The following is a 26,475-nucleotide window of genomic DNA, read 5'->3' on the forward strand; positions in this document are numbered from 1 at the left end:
GCCGCTGGGCACGCCGCTTTCCCCTTTAGGCTCCACGTGCGCGCGGGCAATTGACTCACACAGATCAACGAGCGTGAACAGCCCAGATCTCGGAGGGAGCGCGCTCCCGTATAGCTTGCGCGAGCCATGGCTTCTCATCAACTCCGAAGGATCCTCCCGTCAAGAACTCGGGCTGGGATGGACAACGGCTGCGTGACGTTGGCCCGTATAAAGCTTACCACAATTGTGACTATGCGGTGTCACATCACTATGTACCCGAACAGAATTCGCCCCAAATTCATTATCTACGCCGTGATCTTGACCATCGCTACGCTGTTGCTCAGGTAATCTGTCTTCATTCTCTCCCTCGTCTGTCTACCCCATTCCCCGACACGCCCGTCCTGGCCTATCTTGATCACCCTCTCATCGAGACGCTCTGCTTGACATCGCACATCTCAAAGCTTTCATGGAATCCTTCACCCTCGCGCACGTCCCTCAGGATCTTTCTGTCGTCTACACGGCGCTCTACACGAACGTGACGAACTCGGCAGAAATTAGGAAACGCATCGTCGCTGCTGCGACCGCTGAGGGTGAGGCGGGAGATAAAGAGCGCGAGGCGGTCGATTTTGCCTTCGTGGATGCGAGATTGGTGAGTGGTGGTTCTGCATCGTCTGGAAGGGAGCATGGAAGCTGTGCGAATATGAGGAAGTCAAGGAAGTCTAATGGGAGCCTGACGTGCGGCTGGGCACGCTTGCAGCTTTGCACTGCCCTGCCTTATTGCTCATCAACCAGGCTTCATCGCCTTGCTTCCGATCTACGAGTTAATTTCGATATCCCCCGCTGTAGGTAACAAGCCGACTACATCTACGAACCGCGATACATCAGGCCGTGTTAGCCGCAGCCCGCGGGGCGTTGAGGACGAAGACGGTGCACTCGGAAATCCTCTTCATGCTGAACCCGACAAATAATGTGAGGATCCCTCAATTGTATACGGATTGACGATGTTGCGAGCGCGCAGCAGGGCAGCCAGGGATGGGCTTGTTTGTAGACGTTGTACTGGGTTTCGGCCATAGAAGACCCCCGAGCGCTGACTTTTGCGGCGCACAACAGATCTCCGAGGCGATCAGGCGATACGGCGTCTCCGATGGCAGTACCTCCCTGCTTGTCGTACGCGTTTGTGGACCGGAGGTAGGAGAGGAGACGGTGCGCACTGCAGCAGACGCGGTGGTGAAGGGGGAGAGGCGGTCGGTGGATGAGCTGGCGACGGTCGTGGATTGGGCGGCGGTGAAGAAGGTGAGTAGATTGTGTTCGAATTTGTGTGTTGGGTGCGAGGACGGGACATGCGTGGCGATGGAAGGATGCGCGAGGAGAAGAGGTATGACGGAGCTGACGAGCATTTTGCAGTACCACAAGCTGAACGGAGAGGCGGCGGTGCAGAAGCTGAAGGGGGACGCGGCAGCGGAGTGCCGGCTGGTAGACAACATCGTGACGAGTACGGTAGCGGCGAAGACGGTGCTTGCGTGAAGACCTCAGATGTTGCGCGATCTCGCGATCCTGTTCGTGTGTATGTGTGTAGGGGGGGGGGAGGACTCCGTGAACGTGCGGGGGCTACTCGTGGGCAAGGTATGCACGACTCGATCCATGTACGCCCTGATGTGGGGACCACTGGAGTATGAAGACGACGTCAGCCACACGGCATGACACCCCCACGCTTCGCATATCCGAATTGACAAGCGCATCGCGGTACTCGGCGAGGGCAGGCTGGCGCAGAGTGGGACGTTCGCAGATGATTCAAGGACAATCGGAATTCAGCAGGTCACGATCCCAGTGGAAGGTCAACTTGAAGCCGACCATCGCGCAGTGGGGAATCGCACCGAAGGAAGAAGATGTGCTATTGATATGGCTGAGGACTGCTTCACGCGGACGCTCGACCAGTGTTTCCTCGCTGTTTGCGACATCGCGCGCCGCGAAATCTGAGTTCGCATTCGACGACATCAAGGCGTTGAGCAGCGTATCGGTAACTCGGGCCCCTCGCCGTGACATGAGGGGTAAGCACGGTCACGGGAATATCTGTCGCGTCTGTCGTTTTGCGTGTGGATCTTCGCTCCCATCTCGCATAGCGAAGCTCACAAAAGGTCTCGCTGCTTCGATAACATCACTTTTGGAATTACTGCTTTGAGCTCAGTGACTTCCTCCATTTCCTTCATTCTCTGGGCTCTTTCTGGATGCTTGTGTATACCCACCCACCGCGACAGAGTGATGCAGGCACGCAGATGCAGCCGCAAAAGCTACTAATCGTGCCAAGATTGGTGTGCTTGACGCGACACCACTTGCTGGTACTTGAGCACTGTGAGACCCCTCCTCAGCGGCCCATCTTTCATGCTTGTGGGTGTCTGCAGGCGCACATCACGTGGGTCGCATGCTTGGCCTTCTCCCCTCGAGAAGCATTGAAGTTGTAGGTCTGGTTATATCTATGAACTTGAGGCCCTCTCCCTGGACTGTCGACTATCAGGTGTCGCTGAAAGTATGCGCGAAGGTCAAAAGTGAGTCACTGTGACCAGTGCGGGGAATTTCCCGATCGAATGTGGCGCCGACATTCGGAATCACAAGCCGGGAGTGCCCGAGGTTTTACGTCCGGCGCCTGTTCGTTGGCTGCCGCGCGCGATACGCAAGCAACCCGCAGGTGACTGACTCGCGCGGCGTGACGACCCTGACAAAAAGCGCCACGCACCGCTTCACGCTCAAAACGGGCGACCGTTCATTCGTTCCCTTTTCCTTTCACCCCCCACCACCGGGACCAGCCCCCCACCACCGGGATCACCCCACCACCGACCACAGGCCCCCGCGCCTAGAGCCATTCCATCACCTGGCTCTCCCCCTCGGGCGTACCACCTAGACGCCCCCGCATTCACAGCAAGCTAGGCTAGGCGCCCAGCTGTTCCGCTCGCTTCCCGGTCACCGCACCACGCCCCGCCAGTGACCCCGCCCGCCCCGCCGGCTGCGGCCCCCAGCGACCATGCTGCCCAAGGTCGCCTCCCACATCCTCCACACCTCGACGCGCGCCGCCGCCGCCGTCCAGAACCAGGCCGCCTTCCGGAATGTGTTCCACCAGTCGCCGGGCTTCTTTGACTCGACGGGCGCGCCGCTCGTGCCCTCCTCAGACCGCCGCTCGAGCAACTGGGGCGGTCATGGCGGCGCGAAGTATAACGGGAGCAGGTTCTCGCATTCGTTTGCGGTGCGTGGGAGGTCCTAGCAGGGTATATGCGCGTACTGACAAGTTCTGCAGGGTGCTCCAGGACGCGCTGTTACCCAGGCGCACGCGCAGACGGGCGCGGACGTTTCTGTGACGCAGGAAGATGCCGAGGACGTGCACCCCCTCCGCCATCCCAAGCCGCGCCGCGCTGGGTTGCGTCTGCGCAGCCAGTCGGTGTCCGTGCACCCGCTCACACTCGAAAATGCCAGCATCGTTCAGGCTCTGCGCCTGCACGCGCGCTCACGGCACACGCTCGCCGCCGCGGATGCGGACAAGGCAGTGGTGGATGTTGAGGAGGAGGAAGTGCTCGATGCGGTTCCGCCGCGGTTGTCGCGTCGTAACTCGACGTCGTCGATCTCAAGCGACCCGCAGACCCCTGCGTCGCCCCTGCCCGTCAGGCGCAACTCTACGGTATCGGTAGATACTGCGTCGGGCAAGCAGCTGCCGCCGATCGACATCGCGCCGACCCCTGCACGGCAGTCGACTCCGGTTTCTGAGGCTCAGGCCACGGTCCTCGCAGCGAAGGAGTCTGGCGACGCACTTCTTGCCGCCGAGGCCGTCGCTCACTTCCTCTCCACGGTCACCTCCCCGTCTACCCGCGACTACAACCTTGCACTCGAGACCATCTACGCGACGCGCCGCGAGGGCGAGCCGCTCACGTACCTGCTCGATGTCTACAACCGCATGATCCGTGCCTCCGTCCTTCCCAACCTGCGCACCTACCTCATCCTCTCTGAGGCACTCCTCGTCCGCGATGCGGAGGTCCACAACCAGATCACCGCACTGGAGACGCGCATCAGCCGTGCTGGCGAGCAGGAGCTCGACGCGCAGGTCGAGGGCCTGCGTGCGGAGACGAACTTTGTGTCTGCGCTGTCGATGTTCCACACCATCGTCTCGCTCAATGGCGCGTCCACGATCCCGATGCACATGCTCACGGCGTTCCTGCGCTCGTGCGCGGCGCATGGGGACGCCAGCGCGGCAGTCACGATCTTCGGTCAGGTTGAGGCGCGCAAGGACGAGCGGCTTGCGCCGTCGCTGTATGGATATCTCATTCAGGCGTACGCGGCGAACCGGCAGCTGGAGAATGTGCGGGCTGTGTTCGAGGAGTACCAGACGGCGGCGAAGGCAGGGCGGCTGGAGTCAGGCCGCCGGGAGCACGTCCAGGTGTACAACCAGATGATCGAGGCGTCCTTCCGGTGTGGGGAGCCGCAGGAGGGCGTCGCGCTGCTGGAGACGATGCTGTCGGGGAGTGCCGAGGTCGTGCCGAGCCCGGCATCGTCCACGTTTGCGAGCGTGATCGGCGGGTTTGTCCGGTCGGGCGACATCTCGACGGCGCAGAGCTGGTTCGACCGGCTTCTGCAGCAGGCCGACGCGCCGCCCGCCGACCCGTACGCGCCGATGCCGTCCATCGCCCGCCCCGACCGCCTCGCCTGGGACCTCATGCTCGACGGGCTCGCAGACGCTGCCCGCGCCGACGCCTCCATCGTCGACGACATCAACGGCCTCTTCGCCCGCCTCGCCGATCTCGACGCCCGCGGCGAGGTCCCCCTCCGCGACACCGACTGCCTCCTCGTCTTCTCCGCCAACCTCGCCCGCGCGCACTCCCATCCCGCCCCCGACGTCCTGGCCCATGTCATCCGCCCCCCGCTCGCCTTCCACGATCGCGTCCGCCTCTCCCTCCAGGCCGTCGCCACGTACCTCGACTGCGGCCATGTCCTCCCCGCGCTTGACGTCTTCGCGACGCTCAACGCCATGGTCGCGCAGGATGCCCCCGATCAGATCACCGCCCTCCAGGTCGTCCAGCACGCGTACACCCACTGCATGGCCCGCCTCGACGCGTTCCCCGGCCTCGTCGTCCCCTTCGATTACGCTATGGACCTCGCCAAGGCGGAACTGTTCGCGCAGCTGCCCCAGTCCCACGAGCGCCTGCTGATGGTCGACACCGCGTTTACGTCCCAGCCGCCCGACGCGGCCCTCATCCGCGATCTTCCCACAGAGGACAGGGCGCTCGTCTTTGCGGCCGCGCTCGCGAGCGTTGAGACCGCGCGCGCGCCCGCATCGCACCTTATCACCGTCCTCGGCTCCCTCGCGCCCGAGATCGCGGTTGCGAAGGAGCTGTTCACGGCGCGCACTGACCTCCTCGGCAGATTGGTTCACGCGTTCCAGGGCGCCCAGCAGGCGAAGGAAGAGCTCCAGAAGCTCGGCGACGCGTACGCTGGCCTCTTATCCGACGCGGCTATCGAGCACAAGGTCCTCGCGGAGAGCTTGGTCGCGCCGACGTCCAAGGTCGAGGCTCAGGCCCCGCCCCCTATCCCTGATTCGATCGTCCCCCGCAACCCGCGCGTCGACCACCACGTCTCCCGCCACATCCACGAGCTCACTTTCCACGCTCTCGCGCCCAAGACGCGGGAGGCTTTCGACGTCTTCATCAACGCCGCCAAGCGTGGACGGCTGCCGAATGCGCAGACTACGGGCCGGTTGATCGAGTCATGTGGCCGCGCACGCATGCTGGACGAGGTCCGCCAGGCGTACAGTGTCGCGCAGAGCATCTTCAAGGTCCTCGGCAACGACCAGCAGCGCCAGATGGCCGCGTGGTTCGCGGTGGAGAACTCGATGGTTATCGCATACGCACACGCCGGCGACTTCGACACGGCATACCAATACCGCCAGCGCATGATCGAGCAGGGCGGCTACCCGTCGGCTGACGCGTATGCGGCGCTGATCATGCAGGTCAAGGACACCACGGACGACACCTCGAACGCGCTCGCGCTCTTCAACGAGAGCCAGATCGGCGGCGTGCGCCCGAACCTGTTCCTGTACAACAACATCATCTCGAAACTCTCGAAGGCGCGCAAGACGGACACGGCGCTCGAGCTGTTCCAGGCGATGAAGGAGCAAGGCATCAACCCGTCGTCGGTTACCTACGGTACGGTCATCAGCGCGTGTGCGCGCGTTGGCGATGTCGCGAGTTCGGAGCTGCTGTTCGAGGAGATGGAGGCGATGCCGAACTTCAGGCCCAAGGCCGCGCCGTACAATACGATGATGCAGCTCTTCACGATGACGAAGCCGAACCGTGAGCGCGCGCTTGCGTACTATGAGAAGCTCAAGGCGTCTGGCGCAAAGGAGAACGAGCATACTTGGAAGGTGCGTTATCCGAATTCCGAATACGAAGTCCAATGTACTGACCCGCCATTCAGTTGCTCCTCGACGTCTACGGCAATGTCGAGCCCGTGAACCGCGAGATGATGGAGAAGATCAAGGACCAGCTGCTCGGCGGCGTCGGCCGGCTCACGTCCGCGCAGTTCGCCGCGCTCATCAACTCGTACGGCTCCGCGCAGAAGAACCTCGACGAGGCGCTCCGGCTGTTCACCACTGTCCCGGAGTCGCGCCTGGAGAGCGGGCACGACGCGATCGTCTACGAGGCGCTCTTCAACGTCTTCGTCACGCACAAGCGCCCGGACCTTCTCGGCGAGTATATGCGCCGGATGCGCGACGGCGGCGTGCGGATGACGGCGTACATTGCGAACGCGCTCATCAAGGGGTACAGCCGGGCGGACGACCTCGAGTCTGCGAGGCGCATCTTTGAGAGCTTGTCGGACCCGCCGTACGGTGTTGCGGCGCCGGGGAACCACGTTGCGCACGATGCGACGATGGTGTCGGCGCGGACGCAGGGCGACGGGACGGATGCGGTGTATCGTGAGGTGAGTTGGCTTGAGGTTCTTGCACTGGATGTTTGCTCATCGCTGTCTTTAGCCGTCAACTTGGGAGGAGATGGTACGCGCCGAGCTCGGTGCACAAAATCGGGACCGTGTTTCCGAACTATTGCAGCGATTACGATCAAGGTTCGTCCTTTCTCTTCTCCTCCACTTCGTCGTGCTCACCGTTGTCGCAGAGGATACCCCGACAGTGTCGTCCGGCGAATCGAGGGCATCATGTCCGATCCTTTCCTATGAGGCCGTCTTTGTTTCTGACTGGTTTCTCTGACTCGGACTGATGACCCTATCCTTATTCGATTTGCCTCTGCGCTACCTCCGCCGTGTCCCCTCTTGCTTTCGTCACTCAATGCTGTATCCCGTACGCTATCGGTCTCGCTAGTCATATACAACCTGTATCATATCATACATCTTTGCTACAGTGCTACGTACCTACCTATTCATCTGCCTCTTGTCTTGATCTTGGATTCTCGAGTCCTTGTTCTCGTATCTCGATTCACTTCGTGGAGACGGGTGTTTGCTTGCTACCTAGATGTAGTTAATTTACTTACGACGGTTTAGTTTACGATGGTGTGTCTGGCGTACGACTTGCGACGATGTTCTCGGTTACAGTTGTATGTCTGGCATGATCTTTGTGGACTTTACCTAGTACTTACTGACTTGAAGTCGCCTTCGGGCGAGGAATGGAATTGTCTTTGCCTGTTGGTAGGCAGACTTGATGAATTGGTAGCTGGATCATCTGAGTACTTCGGAGCGTTCAGCAGCACAACTCGATCTTGAGGCGCTTTACATACACGGTCACCGTTTGCCTGGCGGCGGCCTTGAAAATACCGTCCCCTTCCTTATTGCTCGCGAACGCCTTAGGGGACCCCTCGAGCTTGCGAGGGAGGGGAGAGGCGTTCGCGAGCAATGTGCTATCACGTGAGTCAAGGAGGGGCCCCCGTTCACGGGCCAAACGGTAGTTTCGCCTCGTCATCGCTGTTTTCGCTCCGCTGTCCGCGCATTTCCTCGAACTTCGCTATAGTCATAATATGAATTTGGGTCTGCTCTACGCTGGCTAGCATCCTGCGAAGTTTCGTCCCGAACGCTCGACTTTTTGGATTCGACCCCCAAAGCCGCCGTTTCGCGTTCGAATTTCGGTCTTTCGCTTCGCTTGAAAGCCGAGCCCCTTCTTCCCACCCATCACCACCCTCTTCTCGAATTTGAGCGACATATGTCGGATAGCTCTTATGCAACATCGCTCGTGCACCTTCGCGCTAGGTTACGCCTGGCCTTCGGGCAGCGCGTACGATGACGTCACCTTCACAGCACGTTCTTTCGGCATTTGCCGTTGCACATTGCTCGACCTACGGAGTAGGTTTCCTAGCGAGCACCCTGCGGTCCTGCCGCACGCCTATGTTATTAATTCTGTCCTCTACCGCCACCATGGTTTCACTATCAATTCTAGTGTCACGCCGGCCGCGAAATATCGCAATGATGGTGACTTGACTGTGGTAGATCTCGCTTTTATTCCAAGCAGATATGACTCTCGGAGTCGCATTACGGCGAGATCATTGGACTGACTATTCAAGCATTTTGGCCGAGGTTGCGCGTTCGCGGCCGCGATGCCATGTACGCGCAGTACGTCGGCATACAGGCCGGCGTCGTCCACTTGATCGCTGCGTTGGAGTCGGCGGCAGTCACAGGGCGCTCGTACTGTATACTTAAAGGTCTGAGGACTGAGCTACTCTGGTCCGATCCATCCTTACTTTCACCCAACCTTCACCCTACATTCGCTGGCGCTGAGCAGGGGTCCAATATCATGTCTGTGCAAGCCCTGGAGCAACCCTTTCGAGATGCCATCGCGGACGGCAAGATTCATGGCGTCGTGATGGAGGGGCGGTCGACCTCAGGCGCCGTGTACTCAAAGTGCATCGGCACGCAGACTGCCCTCGACGGTAGCACGAAGCCCCTTTCGCCCGACTCGCTGCCGTACATGGCATCGGCCACGAAGCTGCTGACCACGCTCGCGGCGCTGCAGCTCGTGGAGCAGGGGAAGCTCTCCCTGGACGAAGATCTCCGCCCCACTTTCCCAGATCTGACCGCGCTGGGCGTCCTCACGGCCTTCGATCCAGACACGAAGCAGGCGACGACGGTCCCACTAACCAAGCCCCTCACGCTCCGCCACCTGCTCACGCACTCAGCGGGCATGGACTACACGTTTGTGAACCCCCTGCGCGCGAAGTACCACGCCGCGCACCCGCCACCGCGGCCTGCGCCCGACCAGGTGTCCCGAGTTCTCATGCCAGGGACGTACCAGCCGGGCGAGGGCTGGATGTACGGCCACGGGCACGACGTGGCGGCCTTCCTCGTCGAGCGCGCGTCCGGGCAGCGGCTCGACGCCTACCTGCGCGAGCACGTCTTCGCCCCCGTGGGCGCGCCGCCCTCCGACATCTCGTACTTCCCCGTGCGCGAGCGGCTGGGCGCGCGCATGCCCGACCTGAACCCGGACGACCCGGAGGGGAAGGGGCTGGCGGCGGTGGGCGGGTTCGACTTCACGGACGGCGGCGACGTGTGCTATGGCGGGCACGGGGCGTATGTCGCCGCGCGCGCGTATGTGGCCGTGTTGGAGAGTATTCTGAAGAACGATGGGCGTGTGTTGGGTGGGGAGATGGTGCGGGAGCTGTTCAGGCCGCAGCTGGAAGGGAAGGCCAACGAGGCGCTGCAGGCCGCTCTGGCGGGGCCAGGGGGACCGATGTTCGGCTGCGGGACCGCGGGGGAGGGGCGGAACATGGGGCTGGGTGGGCTCTTGGTCGGCGATGGCGATGAGGACCTGGGGCAGGGCACGCTCATCTGGGGAGGCGGAGTCAACACTGCGTGGGTAAGTTGCGCCGGCGCGTTTTGAGTGCGTGATCCCGTCTTATTGACCTTGCCCAGTTCATTGATCCCAAGAACGGGGTCTGTGGGATTGTTTCGCCGCAGTTGCGCATGCCGGGCGATGTTTCGGTAGCGAGTAAGCTGAGAGCGACGTTCAGGAAGCACTTGGGCCCTACTCTCAAGGAAATGGAGGAATCCGCATAACTGAGGGAGCCGTCAGTTCCGATAGACAACAGAATGTATGCACAAAGTACGCAGAAGTCGCAAACTCTACTCAACATTACACAATGGCACCCTGCCGCCTACCACGCTGTCTGCTCATGGGTGCGCAGTATGATTTGCACCTGTGAGAACATATTCGGCGACGCCCACAAAGGGATAGTACAGTGTCTTCTTGAGGAGTATATAAGAAGTCCTGCGCGTCAAGCAGCTACCGTCTTCGGCGGCAACATCTGCATCCTCGACGACGTTCCCGCTTGCACTGCGGCAGCGTTGTTTGCCACTGCACCGTAGTATAATCGCCCGGCAACGTCATTAACGACCCAGTCCAAGCCCTCGAGGAGGTTCTCGCCGGTGACAGCGCTGCAAGACTGTATCTTCCAATTGTGGGAGTGGATGGAGGGGAGGTCGATGGCCTGGGGTATTAAGTTAGTTCAGATAGTTAGTGAAAGCGAAGGGCGGTGGGCCATGTGATTGAGAGTTAGAAGCAGAGAGAGAGATGCATCAAAGGATGCGGATGGACAACGAATGCAATGATGGTGAACGAGAAGCGAGGGACGCACTTCGGAAATTCCCGCCGACGACATGGCTCCTGGGAGGTCTTGCTTGTTGGCGAAGATCAACAGAGAAGCGCCCGAGAGGCGCTATAACATAACGTTAGTAAGGTTGCGAAGACAGTGACCAGCGCGAGGATCCGTAGAGCCCGGGATGAGCGGGTTTGGTCAACACGAGGGGGCCTTCTGGATAGACTTACATCTTCAGTCAGTAGAGCATGCAGTTCTTGCTTGCAATCTTCCATGCGCATGCGGTCACCGGAGTCGACGACCCAGACGATGGCGTCCGTCTGCTCAAAGTAATTGCGCCAATAAGGGCGTAGAGTGCGTTGGCCACCGACGTCCCCTAACATTCATGAAAATGTGAGAGATCGTGCGTAAGAGACGAAGCAAAATTGACCTACAGATGTTCAGAGTAAATCTGATGACGGCGAAGGAGGGACATGTTCAACAAGCTGCGAACGCCTTTAGTTCGATTGTTCCGCTTACCCATTGTACGTGAAGGTGCGAATATTGAAGCCAAGTGTAGGGCTAATGCTCATGATATCTTCGTTATTCAGCTTCTTCAAGATCGTAGTCTTCCCCGCGTTATCGAGACCGCTAAGCATGCTCAGCGCCACCGCCGAGACTAGGGAGGAGGCCAGCATTCACAGGAAGAGGATGCGCATCTCCTTCTCCTTCTGGCGGCTCTTACGGATGATGGTTAGGAGACCCATCTTCTCAACGCTGCAGAGTTACTGCAGAGGGCGAGGTATGAGATGTGTGATGATGGTCAAGTCCAAGTCGGACTCGTCAATGTTCGAAAGGCCAAGCGTGTGAATCCCGGTGATCAGTCCGATCAAAATATTTGGGACGGACTCGGAACGTCGCCCGGCGAGCTGAACTGTGACGGCGCGTCACTGACTGCTTACTGAACCTCCTCACTCGCGACCAGTATGGCGCCCAAGAACAAGGGAAAGAAGGGAAAGAAGGCCGCCGACGATGACTACTGGTGCGCACGACGACACCGCGAGCGGCGCCCGCGCTGACAAGTGAGCATAGGGCCGAAGCCGGCGAGTCCGTCGAGCAGAACAACGTCGCGGTAGCGTTCGATGACGCCGCCGATGGATCCGATCAGAAGCTGGGCGCCAGCGGCTCTGCGTTTGCGGCTCTCGATGACGGTGCAGCCGGCGCGGAGGAGGAGGAGGACTTTGGCGGGCTCATGGTGCGTGATCGGTGCGGTGTGTAGGGCTGAGGGGCTTATACACACGGCAGTCCGCGATCAAAGCGAGCAGCAAGAAGGATAAGAAGGACAAGAAGAAGAAGAAGGGAGGCGCTGCTGCTGCCGACCTCGACGAGGATGCGCCACCCGCGGAGGACGGCGAGGCCGCTGACGCGGCGGGTCCGAAGGGTGCGGTGGAGGTCACGGCCGAGGATCTGGCAGACGAGGAGTGGGGGCCCGTAAAGGACAAGAAGAAGGGGAAGAAGGACAAGAAAAAGAAGGGCAAGGCCGCGAAGGATGAGGACGAGGAGCAGGCTGAAGTCGAGGCTCCAGCAGAAGGTGCGTCATGCATGGTAATCTCTCAAACTATTGCTCATACGTCTACGATTCAGCGGCGGAGGCACCTGCGAAGGCGGACGAGGATGCAGATGGAGAAGGCGCCGACGAGGGAGGCCCGAAGGTGCTCTCAAAGAAGGAGAAAGAGAAGCTGAAGAAGGAGAAGGAAAAGGTGCGCATCGTCTCACTCGTTATGCGTCCTTCACTAATACCCTCTATAGGCGAAGAAAAAGGCGCAAGCAGCAGCCAAGAAGGCCGCCGCTGGCGGCGACGCCGCACCCGCACCCGAGCCCTCCAAGTCCGAGGACGCCGCGGCCCCTGCTCCTGCCGCAGACGACGAAGAGGGCGACGAGGAAGGCGGCGGAGGCGGGGGAGACTCCAAGAAGAAGAAAAAGAAGAAAAAAGGCGCCAAGAAGGAGGAGGAACCGGCACCCGCGCCCGCCGCTGGTGGCAAGAAGAAGGGGTTGAGCGCGCTGAAGGCGATCATGGAGGAGAAGAAGCGTCTGGAGGAGGAGGCCCGGCAGCGGGAGGAAGAGGAGAGGCGGCGGATTGAAGAGGAGGAGCGGAGGTTGCAGGAGGAGGAAGAGAAGCGGGAGGCGGAGAAGCAGCGCAGGAAGGAGAAAGAGAAGGTATGTGTTGTAATTCAATTCTCAATGATTGTCGAAGCTGACCGTGCGCTACTCTTACAGGCCAAGAAGGAGCTCGCCAAGAAGGAGGGCCGTCTCCTCACCAAAAAGCAGCGCGAAGAAAAGGCCGCCGCAGAGCGCCGCAAGCAGGCCTTGCTCGCATCCGGCGTCCAGATCGAGGGTCTGCAGCAGGGCGCGCAGACGAAGAAGCCCGTCTACGGCAAGAAGAAGAAGGGCCCGGCGGCGAAAAACGCCTCCCCTGCACCAGGATCGCGACCAGACACGCCTTCAGCGGCACCGTCATCTAAGCCTGCCACGCCACCGCCAGCGTCGCCGTCTCCTGCTCCTGCGCCTGCGGAGGAGAAGGACGACGACGTGAAGTCAGACTGGGATGCGTCGAGCGACGATGAGGCGAAGAAGCCTGCGGCTGCTGAGGATGTGAAGGATGACTGGGACGCGTCGAGCGACGAGGAGGATAAGAAGCCTGCTAAGGCTGCTCCTGCGCCATCGAAGGCGGCACCGGCGCCTGCAAAAGCAGCACCTGCACCTGCGAAGGGCGCCCCTGCAAAGGCGGCTCCCGCACCCGCGAAGGCTGCGCCAGGTATGCTTTCCATTTCCCGCCCCACAACGAGCGGCCACTCACCCTCACCTGCAGCCGCTGCGAAGGGCGCACCGGCCAAGAAGCCTGCCGCCGAGGAGGAAGAGTCCTCAGAAGAAGAGTCCTCCGACGAAGACTCATCCGAGGAAGAATCCGACTCCGACGACTCTGACGATTCCGACTCGGACTCTGACGACTCCGACGAGGAGCTGACGAAGGCGCAGAAGATGGCCGCGCAGCGCAAGGCGGAGGCCGCCGCGCGTCGGGCAAAGGCGCACGAGGAGGCGCTCGCGGCGCGCAACAAGGACGACTTGCGGAGTCCGATTTGCTGTATCCTGGGGCACGTCGATACGGGGAAGACGAAGCTGCTGGATAAGATCCGGCAGACGAATGTGCAAGAAGGCGAAGCTGGTGGTATCACGCAGCAGATCGGTGCGACGTACTTCCCGGTGGACGCTATCAAGACGAAGACGGCGGTGTTGAATAAGGTGAGGGTGTCTGCCTTATGGCGCGGATGAGAACTCATGCACTTCATCTCAACAGGACGGCAGCTTCGAGTACAAGGTGCCCGGATTGCTCATCATCGACACGCCAGGACACGAGTCGTTCACGAACTTGCGGTCGCGTGGCAGCTCTCTTTGCAACATCGCCATCTTGGTCGTTGATATCATGGTACGCTTGATCAGTGGGGGGCTTCGAAGAACTCAGGCTGATTTCTTCACTAGCACGGTCTTGAGCCGCAAACGCTCGAGTCGCTTCGTTTGTTGAGGGACAGGAAGACGCCATTCATCGTCGCGCTGAACAAGATCGATCGTATGTACGGCTGGCAAGCGACCCCCGACGGCGCCTTCCAGGAATCACTCGCCAAGCAATCCCGCGCCGTCCAGCGCGAGTTCGAGGACCGCGTGCAGAAGACCATCGTCGAGTTCGCCGAGCAGGGCCTGAACGCCGTCCTCTACTACGACAACAAGAACTTCGCGCGCAACGTCTCGCTCGTGCCCACCTCCGCCATCACGGGCGAGGGCGTGCCCGACATGATCATGCTGCTCATCCGCCTCACGCAGGAGCGCATGAGCGACCGGCTGATGTACCTGTCGGAGCTGGAGTGCACCGTATTGGAGGTGAAGGTGATTGAAGGTCTGGGGACGACGATCGATGTCGTGTTGAGCAACGGCATTTTGAGGGAGGGCGACAAGATCGTGGTGTGCGGATTGAATGGGCCAATTGTGACGCAGATTCGAGCGTTGTTGACACCGCAGCCGTTGAGGGAGTTGCGCATCAAGGTGCGTTGGCGTGGCCCTGGATTTATCGTGGCAAAGGGATTGACATGTTGCGCAGTCGGCCTACGTCCACCATAAGGAGGTGAAGGCTGCCCTCGGTGTCAAGATCACCGCACCCGACCTCGACAAGGCAATCGCCGGTTCCCGCCTGCTCGTCTGCGGCCCCGACGACGACGAGGATGACTTGCGGGATGAGGTCATGTCCGACCTTACCTCCCTCCTCAACAGCATCGATAAGTCCGGCCGTGGCGTGTGTGTGCAAGCGTCGACACTTGGTTCACTCGAGGCGCTGCTCGACTTCCTCAAGTCCAGCAAGATTCCGGTGTCTGGAATCAATATAGGGCCCGTACACAAGCGCGACGTGATGCGCTCGGCGACGATGTTGGAGAAGGCGAAAGAGTTGGCGTGTATCTTGTGCTTCGACGTGCCGGTGGACAAGGATGCGGAGAGGATGGCGGAGGAGATGGGGATCCGGCTGTTTAAGGGTGAGTACAATGGCATTTTTGTATGCACTTTCTGCGTGCTGACGCTCTCATTCAGCGGACATCATCTACCACTTGTTCGACGCCTTCACCGCGTACAACAGCGAGATCGTCGAGGCGAAGAGGCGAGACGCGGCACCGCAGGCTGTCTGGCCGTGTCGACTGAAGATCATTGCCTGCTTCTGTAAACGCGACCCCATCATCGTTGGTGTAGATATCCTCGACGGTACACTGCGCGTTGGTACGCCTTTGGCTGTTGTCAAGACCGACCCTGCTACCGGGAAGCGCGAGATCATCGACCTTGGCAAGATGTGCGTAGACTTCAGCTCATTGCAAAGCCCTCACTGACATGCTTTTGCTAGTACGTCCTTGGAGATTAACCACAAGAACTTCGATGTAGGTTGAGTCTTGGTCCACGACATCCGTAGGTGCTCACGAATTCCTTCAGATCGTCAAGAAGAGTCAGGCTGGTGGTGGTGTTGCCGTCAAGATCGAGCACGCCGTGTACCAGTCCGCGAAGATGTTCGGTCGCCATTTCGACGAGAAGGATGAACTTCTGAGCCACATCACCCGGTCTAGCATTGACGTGCTGAAGGTGTGTATCTTGCAAATCACTCTGTGGCGCTTTAAGCTTATACGCTGGTGCAGAATAACTTCAAGGCTGACGTCTCGACCGAGGAATGGTTGTTGATCAAGGCACTGAAGCCGGTGAGTGGTCCTCTTAGTGCTGTGTAGGTGGAGTTGTCGTACTGATCTTTTGTCTCGCAGCGCTTCAACATTTCGTAAGGGATTTCTTGCGTCCTGTACTTCATTCGCATGTAAACACGGATATTCTATTGCACCCTGTTGTATGTAAGAACACACTGCTTCTCTGATCCCGAGGATCTACTTGAGTTTGACCAGCCGAAGGCCTTCCTTCATAAACCTTCCATTCACTTCGACATTCATCTCGCCTTCTGGCCGCTCAACGTACCCATTGGCTGTACCTGGCTATTGTTCTGGATTTATCGCACTTTGCACTCCCTGAGTCCAGATGTGAACATCCATCTGGCGGACACGTCGAACGATGAGCAGGCCAGGCACGGAGACGGCACCAGGCCTGACTCCGCCGTGGCGGGCGGTCCGTGGGTGATCGATCATGATCGCGCCCGAAAAGTACAAAAGCCGACTCACACCGGGCGCATCATTTGACGAGTTCCCTCCTCCCCCCATCATCTCAAGCAAGATGTCCCCCTCCTCCTCCGTCAAAAGCGGCATTGACAAAGACCCGGCTTCCGACGCCGAGGTCGTCCGCACTGTCGACCAAGATGAACTCCAGCTGGTGAAGCGCCCCGCGGCGTAACCCTGGGCGGCGCACCAAATTCGCGTGTGATGGCAGCGCTATGGTATTACTTTCAATTCAGTGGCACATTATCACTGGATGAGGGCTGCGGGTATCTCCTCTGGCCGGTCGGGGCCCCTTAGGGTGGCCGTCGCCAGAGGAGATTGAGATCATACCGCTCGAACCTGTGTAGCTCACACTCGCGGAGGGAAGCCCCCAGTGTCGCCATCTTTCTCACCGCCCCTGAAGGGGGCCCGCGGCAGAAGTGCTGACGTTTTCTCTAGCAAAATTTAGGGTACAAGCAGGTGAGTTAGGGGGGAGGGGACTGACGTCCGCGTGGCATATCTGACTCGGTGTATACAGCAACTGCACCGGACCTGGCACCTTATTGAGAGCTTTGCGGCAAGCTTCTGCTCGCTGAACTTCATCGGAGGTGTTCGGTACGTCCTCATAGTATTTGCCCGAGTTCTAGGTGACTCATTATTGTTTAGCGGTGCCCTCTTCCTGGGTCTTCTCGCAGGCGGACCTGCGGCCGTCTGGTCCACCTACATTATCGCCATCGTGTGCATGACCATCACCGCCGCCGTCCTTGCTGAGATCTGCTCTGCTCTCCCTCTCAGTGGTTCGATCTACATCTGGGCGGCTGAGAGCGCCGGTCCGAAATACGCGCGCTTCTTCGGTTTCGTCGTCGCTTGGTGGTCGACCACGGCATGGATGACTTTTGTGGCCAGCAACTGCCAGGTATGCCCTCCTTCCCTCCTCTCTAGCGAAATCCGCTTAAGTGTCATCAGGGTACCGCCAACTACATCTTGTCCCTCCTTGTCGTCTATGAGGTGGACTATCCGGGTGGCATGGACTATGCGAACCCCAGGTGGCGCGCACTTATTTGGATCGTTTCGGAAGGCCTGCTTTTGATCTCCATCGCTATCAACTACCTCCCGCCGCGCCTCTACTCGGCCGTCTTCAAGTTCAGCGCCTTGCTGATGATGGTTGACTTTTTGCTTTGCGTCATCTGGCTGCCCATCGGCGTCTCGAGGACGTACGGCTTCCGGTCTGCGGAGGATGTGTTTACGCAAGTTTGTGAGTAGTCAACTTCAAAGGTTGAGAAACAGAACTGACATCGCTTCAGATAACGGGACTGGCGCGCCGTCTGGGTGGAACTGGATCCTGTGCTTCCTCTTCACGGGTGGTACGCTCACGGGCTTTGACGCGTCCGGCCACATTGCCGAAGAGACCAAGAACGCAAGGTAATCATCTGCCGTCCCTTGCTCAAACTACGAACTCACTTTGCACCCAGCGTCGTCGCCGGCAAGGGCATTCTGTACAGCTGCATCGCCACTGGCATCCTGGGTTTCGTCACGACTATCCTCTTCCTCTTTTGCACGCCCGACCTCGACACGCTCTTCGCGCTCGCCGCCCCGCAGCCCTTCGTCGAGATCTACGCCATGGCCCTCGGCCGCGGCGGCGCGACCTTCATGACCATCCTCGCCGTCATCGGCCTCATCCTCAACACCAGCATCGCCATCGTCGCCGCCTCGCGCCTCGTCTTCGCCGTCGCGCGCGACGGCGTGCTGCCGATGTCGAAGACGATCGGGAGCGTCAACGAGGCCGGACAACCGAAGAACGCGGTGACGGTGATGTACATCTTCGGCGCGCTGCTGCTGTGCGTGATCCTGCCGAGCCAGGTCGCGTTCACGAGCTTGGTGTCGGCGGGGGCGATCCCGACGATTGCGGCGTATGCGCTGATCGCGGTGCTGCGCCTGACGATGACGCCGAATGCGTTCCAGAACTCGTACTTCAACCTGGGGAGGTGGTCGAAGCCATTCTACCTGATCGCGTTTGTGTTCAACTGCATCCTGTTCTCGGTAAGTTTCGCGTATGCTTGCTCAAAGCACGGAGGACGCGTTTGCTGACGAGTTTTCCAGGTCGACATTTCGCCCTTCTACTTCCCCGTCACGGACGCCGAGTCGTTCAACTTCGCCTGCGTCATCTTCGGTGCTGTCACCATATTCGGCATCCTCAGCTGGTACTTCATCCCCGAGCACAAGTGGCTGCGCCGGGAGGCCGTCATCAAGGCAATGGCCGAGGCGGATGCTGCTAGGGAGGACGAGCAGTGAGCGAGTAAATGAAGGACAAGTTGTGCATGTCAGGCGTTATTTTCTTACTTTTCAAGACGGGGTGGGCGAGCGTGAAAAGGTGCTGTTGACGATGGGTGTCTTGTTTTACTTGTTTCCTGGTGCTCGTAGCCAGACGTAGAAGGAGAATTTCTCCAATGTTCAATGCAATCGCAGTTCTAGATGAACATGTCCAACGGTTCTGATCATGAAGTACATTGAGAAATGATGCATAGGGCAGGATATAAGGCCTAAGGGATCGGTAATTGAGGAAGACAACTAAGTAGCGTTTGCGTGCATGTAGGACACGAACCGTACAGCGCGAAATGGGTATCATAGAGTGACGAGAATTTATGACTAGGCCTATGGTAAGACTGTAGACTGTCCAATTGAGCGCGCCGAAAAGAAACTAGACTTCTCGATATAAATCTCTAGCTCACGAGCCTCATTCGCAACGCTGGAAGGGATCTCGCAGCCCTCCCATTCCACGAGGAGCGGGCGAGTGCACCCGGACGCATGGCGAGTGCGAAGAATGCACCACAACGCCTTGGGCGTCAGGTCCGGAATCTTGCGCAGAGTCAACTGCTGGAGTTCCGGGAGGTTGTGCTGCTCTCCGCAGAGGCCGCGCCAGAGCGCGTCGGTGATCTTGGAGGTGCCCGAGGCCTCCAAGCGGAGTGATACGAGACCCTTGGCTGCGTCTGACTGCAGGTACTGGCGGAGCCCGGCCTTGTAGACGAAGGACCAATGGGCTTTGGACGCGTCCTAGTAACCGTACACTCCCAGGGGTGTTTGTACACTCCCGCAGGTGTTCAGCGAACGGTTCTGCGTTTGTCTGCCTCTGCTGCGCCCGTCGACACGACGGCAAATGTTTGGAACCTTTCGCAGGTCCTTCTTGGACTTGCACGGCGCTCTTCTGAGTGCCCGCCGTCGAATGCGGCATCCAACTAGGATCAGCCTCCCGTCTCGGACGAGCCACCTATCGGGCGAAGATGTGCAGCTTGCTACATGTCTTTATCGACCAGTGAGCCAACATCTGTGGTTCCTCTTCAAGATGCCTGGCGGCGCCGCAGGCATTGCACGGGCTGTCGGGTAGCTCGCACGGAGCTCGGCTCGTCTTTCCGGGCCCTGCGCGGACGTAGCTAGGGCTTGCCTGGCAGTCGACGAAGGCCGTAGTTCGGCTGGAGGTTGCTGGGAGCATCGGTCACCGAGGCGCGGGGTGGGTGCTGCGTCCATTGCTACACGGATCGCGGGTCGCTGTTGATGTTGCTCGCCTTCGCGTGGGCGGCGACGCTGCTAGCTATGGCTGGCGGCGTTGTTGCTCGCCTTTGGTGAGCGGCGGAGGTGGCATGCTCTCCGGTGTAGTGGCGGCTTGCACGTCTTCCTGGTAGCGGGGCATACGCCCGACGGACGGACAGCTGCGCGGTCGACAGTATGGCTTATATTAGGGACCCCATGCATTCTTTGTGCATTTAATGTACAATTTACTGATTTTAGCATTTCCATCCATTAAACACAGTTCCAGGGGACTCCCGTCTCAGAAGTACATCTAAAAGTATGGTTAGACGCGCATATTGGAGACAGCACGGCAAGCGCACCCTGGGCTGGTTAAACCGACGCACTACCGGCTCCTTGGTGACCCGCAGGAAATCCTTCAGGCTCTGAATACGCTTGGCGGGACGCGGGACAGTTTCCGGCTTGTCCGAGCAGGAGATGACCATCGTCAAACCCAGCTGACCGTCCTTAAACTCGCACTCGTGCAGCCCATGGTCGTGTGAGATTCCAGTGGCTTCCTCCAGACGCTCGAGCCATTTGAAGATGGTGTAGCACTCATCATCGAAAAGCCACTGATCGCCGTCCTCATCCTCCTCGATCGTCTTGCACAAATTGTATATGTTCATATACGTGATGGCGTAGCTTAGACCGTAGTAGGGAGGAAGCTGGGAGTATGGCATTCCGAGCGAGTCGCGGTGCATGCTCGCCGTTTTGTTGACCATGCCGCGGGAGATGACCATGAGGCGGACGTCGTCGTGGTTCTCGTCGTAAGTCCAGGTAGTCATGTTAGCGGTGGAGTTCAGCGAAGAAGATGAAACCATATTCTCGGAAGCAGCGTGCGAGATGAAGGGAGAAGACAAGAGGCACTTGCGGGGTTCGCCGTGATCACAAAGCCAAATTAATACAACGTGGGCATTGCTCACTGGCCGCAGTCACGGCAGTGGCGCGGACGACCGAGACGTAGTATTAGTTCATTCCCAAAGTAATATGCAACAGCAATCCGGGTTTTCGTCAAACATGAAGAAAGGTGAATTTCAAGGCAGCCATATATACGCATATTCACAGCAGCGACATAAACAATGCGTTCAGGGTATGGTACAGTGACAAGACAGCACAGATAGCATGGCGGGAAAGCCTTCAGCGGTGGCAAGCGAAAGCAGCACGTAACAGATTCAAGCGTTCAAGCTTCACGCGCTATACATCTGCGATAAGGAAGTGAGCACACACTCCAAGATGATGATTTCAAAGACGCACTCTAGGTTGCCTGAGCCGGCGCACTATGGGCTCCGTCTTGGTGTTCAAGAGCTTCTTGAAAAGCTCAATGCGGGCAGCGGGGCGCGGGAGAGCTTCCAGCGTATCTGCCATGGAGATGACCGCCAGGTAGATCAGTCGCCCATCCTTCAACTCGCATTCGTGCAGGCCATAACCACGCGAGATGCCGGTGGCTTCCTCTAGCCGTTCGAAGTACTTCAGAATGGTGAAGCACCGATCGCCGTAGAACCCCACGCCTGTGGCTTTGCACATATTGTATATGTTGGACGTCGAGGTGGCGAAGCAAAGAGCGTATACATCGGCAAACTGAAGGTATGAGCGGCCTAGAGAGTCCGTGTGCGCGCTGGCGCTCTGGTGGAATATGGCCGGAGAGACAACCATGCGTCGAACATCGTTGTCCTCGGGGTTGGTCGTGCAGATAACTACATCGATGTCAGCGAGTGGCAGCACGAGTAGTGGCGGGACATACTAGCCGACTTGTCCATACTAGACAGTCGCCTCTGCCGTGTTTTAGCGGGTTTGCAGCGGACAAGACGGCGAAATGTGGAAGACAAGCTACAGGGCGGCGCTTGGTCTGATCCCGGATCAGAACGCCACGTGGATGTCATGTGCGTCCAACTTCATCGTCGCTCAGACTTTCAGAGTCCCTTGAGCGTGCGAATCATATAGACCACAATGAAAAACGCAGATTAGGCCTATATCACGACACAGGCCTGCGGAAGCATACCTACAAAGAAAGCATGCACTATGGATACAAAACAGTCCGTGCACCTTCATCTACATATCTGACCACGGATCTCCTCCTGCCATGACCATCTACATCCATAACAAGCACCTATTGGATCCAAGGTGATCACCACCAATAAAGCATCACCCCTAAACACCCACTCTCTAAACATCCCTCGATGGCCTCTGCCCCAGCGGCGGCGCATACCGCTGCGCGCCGTCCAGGCCGACACCGTGGATGTGGTACTGCTCGCCCACGACCTCCTTCGCGGCGACCATGAGTCGGTCCAATCGGGTTATGATCGTGAATGTGGTGGATACGCCGACGCAGAACATCCTGGAGGGTGATGGTGAGCTTCGAGCTTCCCATGGTCAGGCGCCTCTCATAGTCAGACGCCTCTCATAGTGGAGCGACTTCCGAAACCAGAAAACCAATAATGTAACCCAAACCCCACTCACAAATACTGCTCGTCCTCCAGCGTGGCCAGGCTCAGCGTCCGCGGCAGCCCATAGTCCTCCTCGCTCTCCCGATGGATCACGTTGAACCCGTGGAAATGCAACATGAATCTGTCCAGCAAGGGGCACGGCGTGATCTGCGGCAGCGGCGTGCCCGTGCGAAGCGCGGTGGAGATGAGGGAGATGACGGCGAGGAGGTCGCCCTGAAAGTCCGAGTCGACGAGGCGCGTGCGGCGGAGGAAGGCGCGCGTCCACGCGGGGTCCATGTGCTTGATGACGGACATGAGGTGGGATAGGGAGTAGGCGAGTTGGCTAGATGTGTGTGTGTGTGGGGGGGGGGGGGTGGACGTGAATACGTGTAGGATGCGCAAGGGGGACGACTCTCACATTTGCAGATCTCTGATCTTGTTGTAGCGCTCGGCGGGCCACTTCCCGCGTAGGGAGAACTGGGCGTATGTGTCAGCACTTGGCTCGCCGGTGGGCAAGCAACCACTCGCCTCGTAAGTCACATTCTGGCTCCTTGTGATAGACCGCTTCAGCTTGCTTCGGATCGCGATGAGGCTCGTCAGAATCTCCTGCGTGTCCACATCGCCAGGTGCGTTGGCGAAGGAGACAATGGAGCAGAAGATGGCGCCGATCTCGGAGCAGGTGGTGGCGAGGGTGCGCCGCTGGAGTCGGCGGATGGTGGTCGAGGGCGGGAGGAAGGAGAAGATGCTGAACAAATTCAGCGATACTCGATTACATATCCATGGATCCACAACTCACAAAGCCGCGAACACCCCGCAAGTAACGAGCACGAATCGACGCTGAGTGAACATTGTTCAGTACATGCACTTCGTCTTCCCCTTCACACCCACCCACTCACCCACGCAATCTCGATCCCAAACCCCGGCGAGCCCGGCAGCGAGACCCACGTGTTCCGATACGAGTACGCGATCACCAGCATCACCGTCACGAAGAAGATCGCGCTCGAGATCGGCGGGCCCGGCCAGTGCAGGCGCGCGTAGAAGAAGAAGGGGAAGCAGACGGCGCAGACGGCGGCGAGCCCGTACGCGTTCCCGCTGTCGGTCGCGCCGGAGGAGATGTACCAGACGACGGTGCCGAGGAGGCCGCCGAAGAAGGTGGTCAGGATGCGAGAGACGAGGCCGAAGGTGGTGTCGCCGCGGAAGCGCATGAGGGTGAGTTGGCCGATGAAGCTGGGGCGGGGGGTTAGTGGGGAGGAGTAGGAGAGGGAGAGAGGGAGGGGTAGGAGAGAAAGAGAGGGGGAGAGAGGGAGGGGAGGATAGGAAGGTTAAGAAACGCACATTGCCCAGTTGAAGCTGTTGGCTGGGCGCTGGTTAGCAGATGCGCGATGCGGAGGATGAAAAAAAGCTCACTGTACGCGAACCGCGCCGAGTTCGACAGGAAGGAAGGCAGACACAACAATACTGGGAACCGGTCAGAGCGCTGTCAGTAGGCCAAACAACCGTCACAACAAACCCGAAAGCATCCCCGCCTTCAGCGCGAAGATCGAGTTGCCTGCAAATAGCAATCAGCCTGAAGACTTGCTTCCACCATCGCTTTCAGTGCTTACCTCCTCCGAGCGCCACGAATCCCTTGTAAATATGGTTCATCGCCCACTCGAACCCGTTCGCAGGCGGGAGCACGTCCGGGTCGCGCTTGATGGCCAGCCCGAGGTCTTCTTCGACGGAGGGCGCTAGGCCTTGGACGACGTCCGGATCCTCGTCGTCCTCTTCGTCGACGGTCGCGGGGAACTCCCAGACGTTCCACCGGAGCAGGCGCTGCGCGGGCGTCCACAGCCGACACGCGACGCGCTCGGTCTCGAGCCGGCTGATCTCGTCGAGCATCTCCACCAGGATGCCCGCGACCTGCATGAGGTGGTACTGGTACACGTAGCAGTGGAAGAGGTGCCGGTGCGCGGGCATGTCGGGCGCGTGCGCGTCCTCCTGGCCGCCGTGCTCGAAGAAGGGGCGGTAGACGTCGAGCACCTTGAGCCGGCCCTCTTTGCGGAAGGCCTCGAGCGTGCCCTCGAGCTCGGCCTTCCGGCGGGCGACCTCTTTGAGCGAGGTTTCTCGGGCGCGTTCTCGGGCGCCGCGCCCGCCCCAGAGGTGGAAGCGGTGCGCGCGCACGCCCTGCAGCCACCCGGGCACCCACGCGACCACGTCCCGGCACGCCACCAGCAGCGGGTCGCAGCACTCCCTGAGCAGGCCCGTGCACTGCGCCGCGTAGTTTTCGTAGTCGCGCTCCGGGTAGTGCTTCGCGTCGAGGTTTAGGTACCGGTAGCTCTCGAACACGCCCACCGTCGTCTCCGTTTTGTGCGGCCGGGTCATGGCGAGGTGGTGCAGGGACTGGTGCAGGTGGCGCGCGAGGGAGGAGCCGTGGTGGTGGTGGCGGCGGTGTCGGTGGGTGTGCGCGTGCCGGGTAGTGTGCGTGGTGAGGATGGAGTGGGGGCGGGAGGAGGGGCTAGAGGGGCCGCTGGAGTGCCGGCCGTCATCGCGCTCGGGCGAGGGTGGGCGGGTGGAAGAGGGTGAGATGGTCCGTGGTGTGCCCGGCGCGGTGGGCGGGCGCGATGTGGCAGGCGTGACGGGGAAGCGCTCGCGCGCGGGGTCGATGAGCGAGAAGTAGAGGACGAGGCCCTGGGAGCGCACGGCGAGGCGGCGGAACAGCTTCTGAAACGTGCGGAAGTCGTCGGGCGCGAAGCGGCAGTAGATGAGATCGCTCGAGAGCAGGCGGCCTGCGGAAGAGAGGGGCACGAGCGCGTTTTCGGCGCCGTTGACGGAAGCGGCGATCTTGGAGACGGTCGCTTGGTAGTCCGGATCGTCAGTGGATGTCGCGAGGCCTTGGCGCTGGAGATCGAGGGCGGTAGCGAGCGGGCGGATGACGGCTTGGAGCGCGTTGGTGAATTGGGCGGATACGGTCCAGGGGAAGATGAGGACGGAGCATAAAAGGGCGACGCCGGCCTTGATGGCTAGGGGGAGCACAACATAGCTGCCGACCTAGGAGTGTCTTGAGGCACTGAGCGAGCGGAGGTAGAGAGAGAAACGTACATTATACGCCGTAAATGGGTAGAAGACCGCGAGGGTCATCGTTGTGTCGACGCAAAGGCATGCGAACACGGTGGGGAACACATAAGGTCCAGGTCCTTGTCTCGCCTTGATGTAGAGGAAGACGGTGCTCGCGATGAATATGAAGATCGCGATGATGACTGTGGGCTAGGGGAGAGGGATGTCAGACCATGTCCACGTCTGAGACGATGTGCGCACCGCTGCCTCGATGTATCGCCCGCTGATGGCCTCTTGTAGCGTGACGTACGGTACGCGCTCTTCGCGCGCCAGATACGCGAGCTTTATACCCAAGCAGCACCACCTAGGAAGGTTCAAATTAGAGAGGTCAATGGGATGAGATAAAGCAAGACGTACGCCCATGCCACACAGACATGCAGCAGGATCAGCACCTCGTGCTCTAGCGTTGCGAGGAAGGGACCAGCAGGAGGAGCGAGAAAGGAGCCTTTGGGGTGTGATCAGACTACTTGAAGTGCGGGGATGATGCGTATCATCGCCTACTTATAAGAACAATGAAACTAGCCTACATGACTCGTCAGAACACGCTCCCCCTCCCAGAACAAGCCACGCACCTGCCCCATTGTCTTCTCCACGGGATGGATGACATATAGCACCAAGCATATCCACGCCGATACGGCGCACCGGATGACGGGCTTGATATTCGACCAGGTGAAGCGTTGGGGAATCCATTCCAGGGGCTTGGGCAGGTGGTGGAGGTCGGGCTTGAGGTTGTTCAGCTGGAATCGCGCTTTGCGGCGCGGGCGCTCCTTCTCCTCGACTGGGGAGAAGTAGTTGGAGAATCGGGCGCCGTTGGGCGTAGAGGTCGAGGAGTTGTGCATCGGCTGCGCCTTCGAATTGGGCATCGCGATGCGCAGCGTGAGGTTCGACGGACGGCGCGCGCCGTTGGGGGGCGTGTTCGTGGGCATGATGGGCGTGAGTGGGTAGGGTGGACGGCCAACTACGGGACCATGGAGGGAGGCAGGAGGAGAACAATGGTCGCGACCAGGAAGGTGAACTGCAGCTCGCGTGCTAGATCTTTCTTTGATCCCGGTGTCCTGACCGGTAATCACGTCACACAAATCACGGAGCGCCGTTCGGGATTCTATCGCAACATGCCCCATTAGGAAGGATTTTATGGCCGTCCCTTGCCCATGC

General features: G+C 59.6%; 12 protein-coding genes across 12 annotated transcripts; 5 read left to right on the forward strand and 7 right to left on the reverse strand.

Moving 5' to 3' along the window:
- The first annotated feature begins 279 nt into the window (after positions 1–279).
- On the forward strand, positions 280–1,757 carry SCHCODRAFT_02558954 (CGI-121-domain-containing protein). The gene is made up of 4 exons (XM_003025848.2): positions 280–628; positions 826–948; positions 1,090–1,272; positions 1,384–1,757. Exons 1-4 carry the CDS (start codon positions 446–448, stop codon positions 1,501–1,503), a joined length of 609 nt encoding a protein of 202 aa, XP_003025894.1. The 5' UTR covers positions 280–445; the 3' UTR covers positions 1,504–1,757.
- Positions 1,758–2,573: 816 nt separating this feature from the next.
- On the forward strand, positions 2,574–7,668 carry SCHCODRAFT_02646061 (uncharacterized protein). Its single transcript, XM_003025849.2, has 5 exons — positions 2,574–3,214; positions 3,266–6,376; positions 6,430–6,933; positions 6,986–7,074; positions 7,125–7,668. The coding sequence occupies exons 1-5, from the start codon at positions 2,996–2,998 to the stop codon at positions 7,183–7,185; spliced, it is 3,984 nt and encodes a 1,327-aa protein (XP_003025895.1). The 5' UTR covers positions 2,574–2,995; the 3' UTR covers positions 7,186–7,668.
- Positions 7,669–7,986: 318 nt separating this feature from the next.
- On the reverse strand, positions 7,987–8,182 carry SCHCODRAFT_02646065 (uncharacterized protein). The gene has a single exon (XM_050346477.1). It carries the CDS (start codon positions 8,156–8,158, stop codon positions 8,003–8,005), a length of 156 nt encoding a protein of 51 aa, XP_050196878.1. The 5' UTR covers positions 8,159–8,182; the 3' UTR covers positions 7,987–8,002.
- A 414-nt stretch (positions 8,183–8,596) lies between these two features.
- SCHCODRAFT_02646069 (beta-lactamase/transpeptidase-like protein) lies at positions 8,597–9,782 on the forward strand (the record flags this gene model as incomplete). The annotated part of the gene is made up of 1 exon (XM_003025850.2): positions 8,597–9,782. A coding segment is annotated over exon 1 (862 nt), but the record flags the coding sequence as incomplete, so codon positions are not given.
- Positions 9,783–9,860: 78 nt separating this feature from the next.
- SCHCODRAFT_02646073 (ARF/SAR superfamily) lies at positions 9,861–11,376 on the reverse strand. The gene is made up of 6 exons (XM_050346478.1): positions 11,226–11,376; positions 11,064–11,174; positions 10,979–10,995; positions 10,775–10,920; positions 10,584–10,664; positions 9,861–10,436 (listed from the first exon to the last, which is right to left on the reverse strand). The coding sequence occupies exons 1-6, from the start codon at positions 11,288–11,290 to the stop codon at positions 10,224–10,226; spliced, it is 633 nt and encodes a 210-aa protein (XP_050196879.1). The 5' UTR covers positions 11,291–11,376; the 3' UTR covers positions 9,861–10,223.
- Positions 11,377–11,441: 65 nt separating this feature from the next.
- On the forward strand, positions 11,442–11,962 carry SCHCODRAFT_02179269 (uncharacterized protein). Its single transcript, XM_050341988.1, has 2 exons — positions 11,442–11,565; positions 11,616–11,962. The coding sequence occupies exons 1-2, from the start codon at positions 11,510–11,512 to the stop codon at positions 11,800–11,802; spliced, it is 243 nt and encodes an 80-aa protein (XP_050196880.1). The 5' UTR covers positions 11,442–11,509; the 3' UTR covers positions 11,803–11,962.
- Positions 11,963–13,421: 1,459 nt separating this feature from the next.
- SCHCODRAFT_01194442 (uncharacterized protein) lies at positions 13,422–18,605 on the forward strand. Its single transcript, XM_050341214.1, has 16 exons — positions 13,422–13,823; positions 13,879–14,007; positions 14,061–14,618; positions 14,674–15,100; positions 15,156–15,408; positions 15,460–15,493; positions 15,546–15,692; positions 15,746–15,805; positions 16,323–16,418; positions 16,703–16,723; positions 16,782–16,858; positions 16,910–17,159; positions 17,210–17,498; positions 17,548–17,665; positions 17,716–18,283; positions 18,344–18,605. Exons 1-16 carry the CDS (start codon positions 13,563–13,565, stop codon positions 18,533–18,535), a joined length of 3,480 nt encoding a protein of 1,159 aa, XP_050196881.1. The 5' UTR covers positions 13,422–13,562; the 3' UTR covers positions 18,536–18,605.
- Positions 18,606–18,838: 233 nt separating this feature from the next.
- On the reverse strand, positions 18,839–19,276 carry SCHCODRAFT_01347517 (uncharacterized protein; the record flags this gene model as incomplete). Its single annotated transcript, XM_050341482.1, has 1 exon — positions 18,839–19,276. A coding segment is annotated over one exon (381 nt), but the record flags the coding sequence as incomplete, so codon positions are not given.
- Positions 19,277–19,543: 267 nt separating this feature from the next.
- On the reverse strand, positions 19,544–19,765 carry SCHCODRAFT_02522212 (uncharacterized protein; the record flags this gene model as incomplete). The annotated part of the gene is made up of 1 exon (XM_050343488.1): positions 19,544–19,765. The coding sequence occupies one exon, from the start codon at positions 19,763–19,765 to the stop codon at positions 19,544–19,546; it is 222 nt and encodes a 73-aa protein (XP_050196883.1).
- A 184-nt stretch (positions 19,766–19,949) lies between these two features.
- On the reverse strand, positions 19,950–20,653 carry SCHCODRAFT_02558977 (uncharacterized protein). The gene is made up of 2 exons (XM_050343740.1): positions 20,128–20,653; positions 19,950–20,078 (listed from the first exon to the last, which is right to left on the reverse strand). Exons 1-2 carry the CDS (start codon positions 20,623–20,625, stop codon positions 20,067–20,069), a joined length of 510 nt encoding a protein of 169 aa, XP_050196884.1. The 5' UTR covers positions 20,626–20,653; the 3' UTR covers positions 19,950–20,066.
- A 94-nt stretch (positions 20,654–20,747) lies between these two features.
- On the reverse strand, positions 20,748–21,616 carry SCHCODRAFT_02595148 (uncharacterized protein). Its single transcript, XM_050344018.1, has 3 exons — positions 21,546–21,616; positions 21,059–21,498; positions 20,748–21,006 (listed from the first exon to the last, which is right to left on the reverse strand). The coding sequence occupies exons 1-3, from the start codon at positions 21,559–21,561 to the stop codon at positions 20,992–20,994; spliced, it is 471 nt and encodes a 156-aa protein (XP_050196885.1). The 5' UTR covers positions 21,562–21,616; the 3' UTR covers positions 20,748–20,991.
- Positions 21,617–21,723: 107 nt separating this feature from the next.
- On the reverse strand, positions 21,724–26,326 carry SCHCODRAFT_02646083 (uncharacterized protein). Its single transcript, XM_050346479.1, has 15 exons — positions 25,893–26,326; positions 25,822–25,843; positions 25,678–25,765; positions 25,522–25,624; positions 25,306–25,470; positions 23,832–25,254; positions 23,738–23,776; positions 23,635–23,685; positions 23,563–23,584; positions 23,124–23,454; positions 23,024–23,064; positions 22,756–22,972; positions 22,646–22,704; positions 22,262–22,570; positions 21,724–22,139 (listed from the first exon to the last, which is right to left on the reverse strand). The coding sequence occupies exons 1-15, from the start codon at positions 26,244–26,246 to the stop codon at positions 21,968–21,970; spliced, it is 3,396 nt and encodes a 1,131-aa protein (XP_050196886.1). The 5' UTR covers positions 26,247–26,326; the 3' UTR covers positions 21,724–21,967.
- Between the last annotated feature and the right edge of the window lie 149 nt (positions 26,327–26,475).

This window comes from Schizophyllum commune, assembly GCF_000143185.2.
Source record: "Schizophyllum commune H4-8 unplaced genomic scaffold SCHCOscaffold_21, whole genome shotgun sequence".
NCBI classification, from domain to species: Eukaryota; Fungi; Basidiomycota; class Agaricomycetes; order Agaricales; family Schizophyllaceae; genus Schizophyllum; species Schizophyllum commune.

Bases quoted from the DNA above. Each gene is read 5' to 3' on its own strand.
- SCHCODRAFT_02558977 (XM_050343740.1), bottom strand. From the start codon at position 20,625: ATGGTTTCATCTTCTTCGCTGAACTCCACCGCTAACATGACTACCTGG.
- SCHCODRAFT_02558954 (XM_003025848.2), top strand. From the start codon at position 446: ATGGAATCCTTCACCCTCGCGCACGTCCCTCAGGATCTTTCTGTCGTC. The intron at 629-825 runs GTGAGTGGTGGT...CCCCCGCTGTAG, and splicing joins CCTTCGTGGATGCGAGATTG to GTAACAAGCCGACTACATCT. The intron at 949-1,089 runs GTGAGGATCCCT...GGCGCACAACAG, and splicing joins TGCTGAACCCGACAAATAAT to ATCTCCGAGGCGATCAGGCG.
- SCHCODRAFT_02179269 (XM_050341988.1), top strand. From the start codon at position 11,510: ATGGCGCCCAAGAACAAGGGAAAGAAGGGAAAGAAGGCCGCCGACGAT. The intron at 11,566-11,615 runs GTGCGCACGACG...AAGTGAGCATAG, and splicing joins GCCGCCGACGATGACTACTG to GGCCGAAGCCGGCGAGTCCG.
- SCHCODRAFT_02646061 (XM_003025849.2), top strand. From the start codon at position 2,996: ATGCTGCCCAAGGTCGCCTCCCACATCCTCCACACCTCGACGCGCGCC. The intron at 3,215-3,265 runs GTGCGTGGGAGG...CAAGTTCTGCAG, and splicing joins GGTTCTCGCATTCGTTTGCG to GGTGCTCCAGGACGCGCTGT. The intron at 6,377-6,429 runs GTGCGTTATCCG...CCCGCCATTCAG, and splicing joins AGAACGAGCATACTTGGAAG to TTGCTCCTCGACGTCTACGG.
- SCHCODRAFT_02646083 (XM_050346479.1), bottom strand. From the start codon at position 26,246: ATGCCCACGAACACGCCCCCCAACGGCGCGCGCCGTCCGTCGAACCTC. The intron at 25,625-25,677 runs GTACGTCTTGCT...GAACCTTCCTAG, and splicing joins CATGTCTGTGTGGCATGGGC to GTGGTGCTGCTTGGGTATAA. The intron at 25,255-25,305 runs GTACGTTTCTCT...AGACACTCCTAG, and splicing joins ACCCATTTACGGCGTATAAT to GTCGGCAGCTATGTTGTGCT.
- SCHCODRAFT_01194442 (XM_050341214.1), top strand. From the start codon at position 13,563: ATGGCCGCGCAGCGCAAGGCGGAGGCCGCCGCGCGTCGGGCAAAGGCG. The intron at 15,101-15,155 runs GTGAGTACAATG...GCTCTCATTCAG, and splicing joins GGGGATCCGGCTGTTTAAGG to CGGACATCATCTACCACTTG. The intron at 17,499-17,547 runs GTGAGTAGTCAA...ACATCGCTTCAG, and splicing joins GGATGTGTTTACGCAAGTTT to ATAACGGGACTGGCGCGCCG.
- SCHCODRAFT_02646065 (XM_050346477.1), bottom strand. From the start codon at position 8,158: ATGTCGCTCAAATTCGAGAAGAGGGTGGTGATGGGTGGGAAGAAGGGG.
- SCHCODRAFT_02646073 (XM_050346478.1), bottom strand. From the start codon at position 11,290: ATGGGTCTCCTAACCATCATCCGTAAGAGCCGCCAGAAGGAGAAGGAG. The intron at 11,175-11,225 runs GTGAATGCTGGC...GAGCATGCTTAG, and splicing joins GAGATGCGCATCCTCTTCCT to CGGTCTCGATAACGCGGGGA. The intron at 10,665-10,774 runs GTAAGTCTATCC...GTTATGTTATAG, and splicing joins ATGCTCTACTGACTGAAGAT to CGCCTCTCGGGCGCTTCTCT.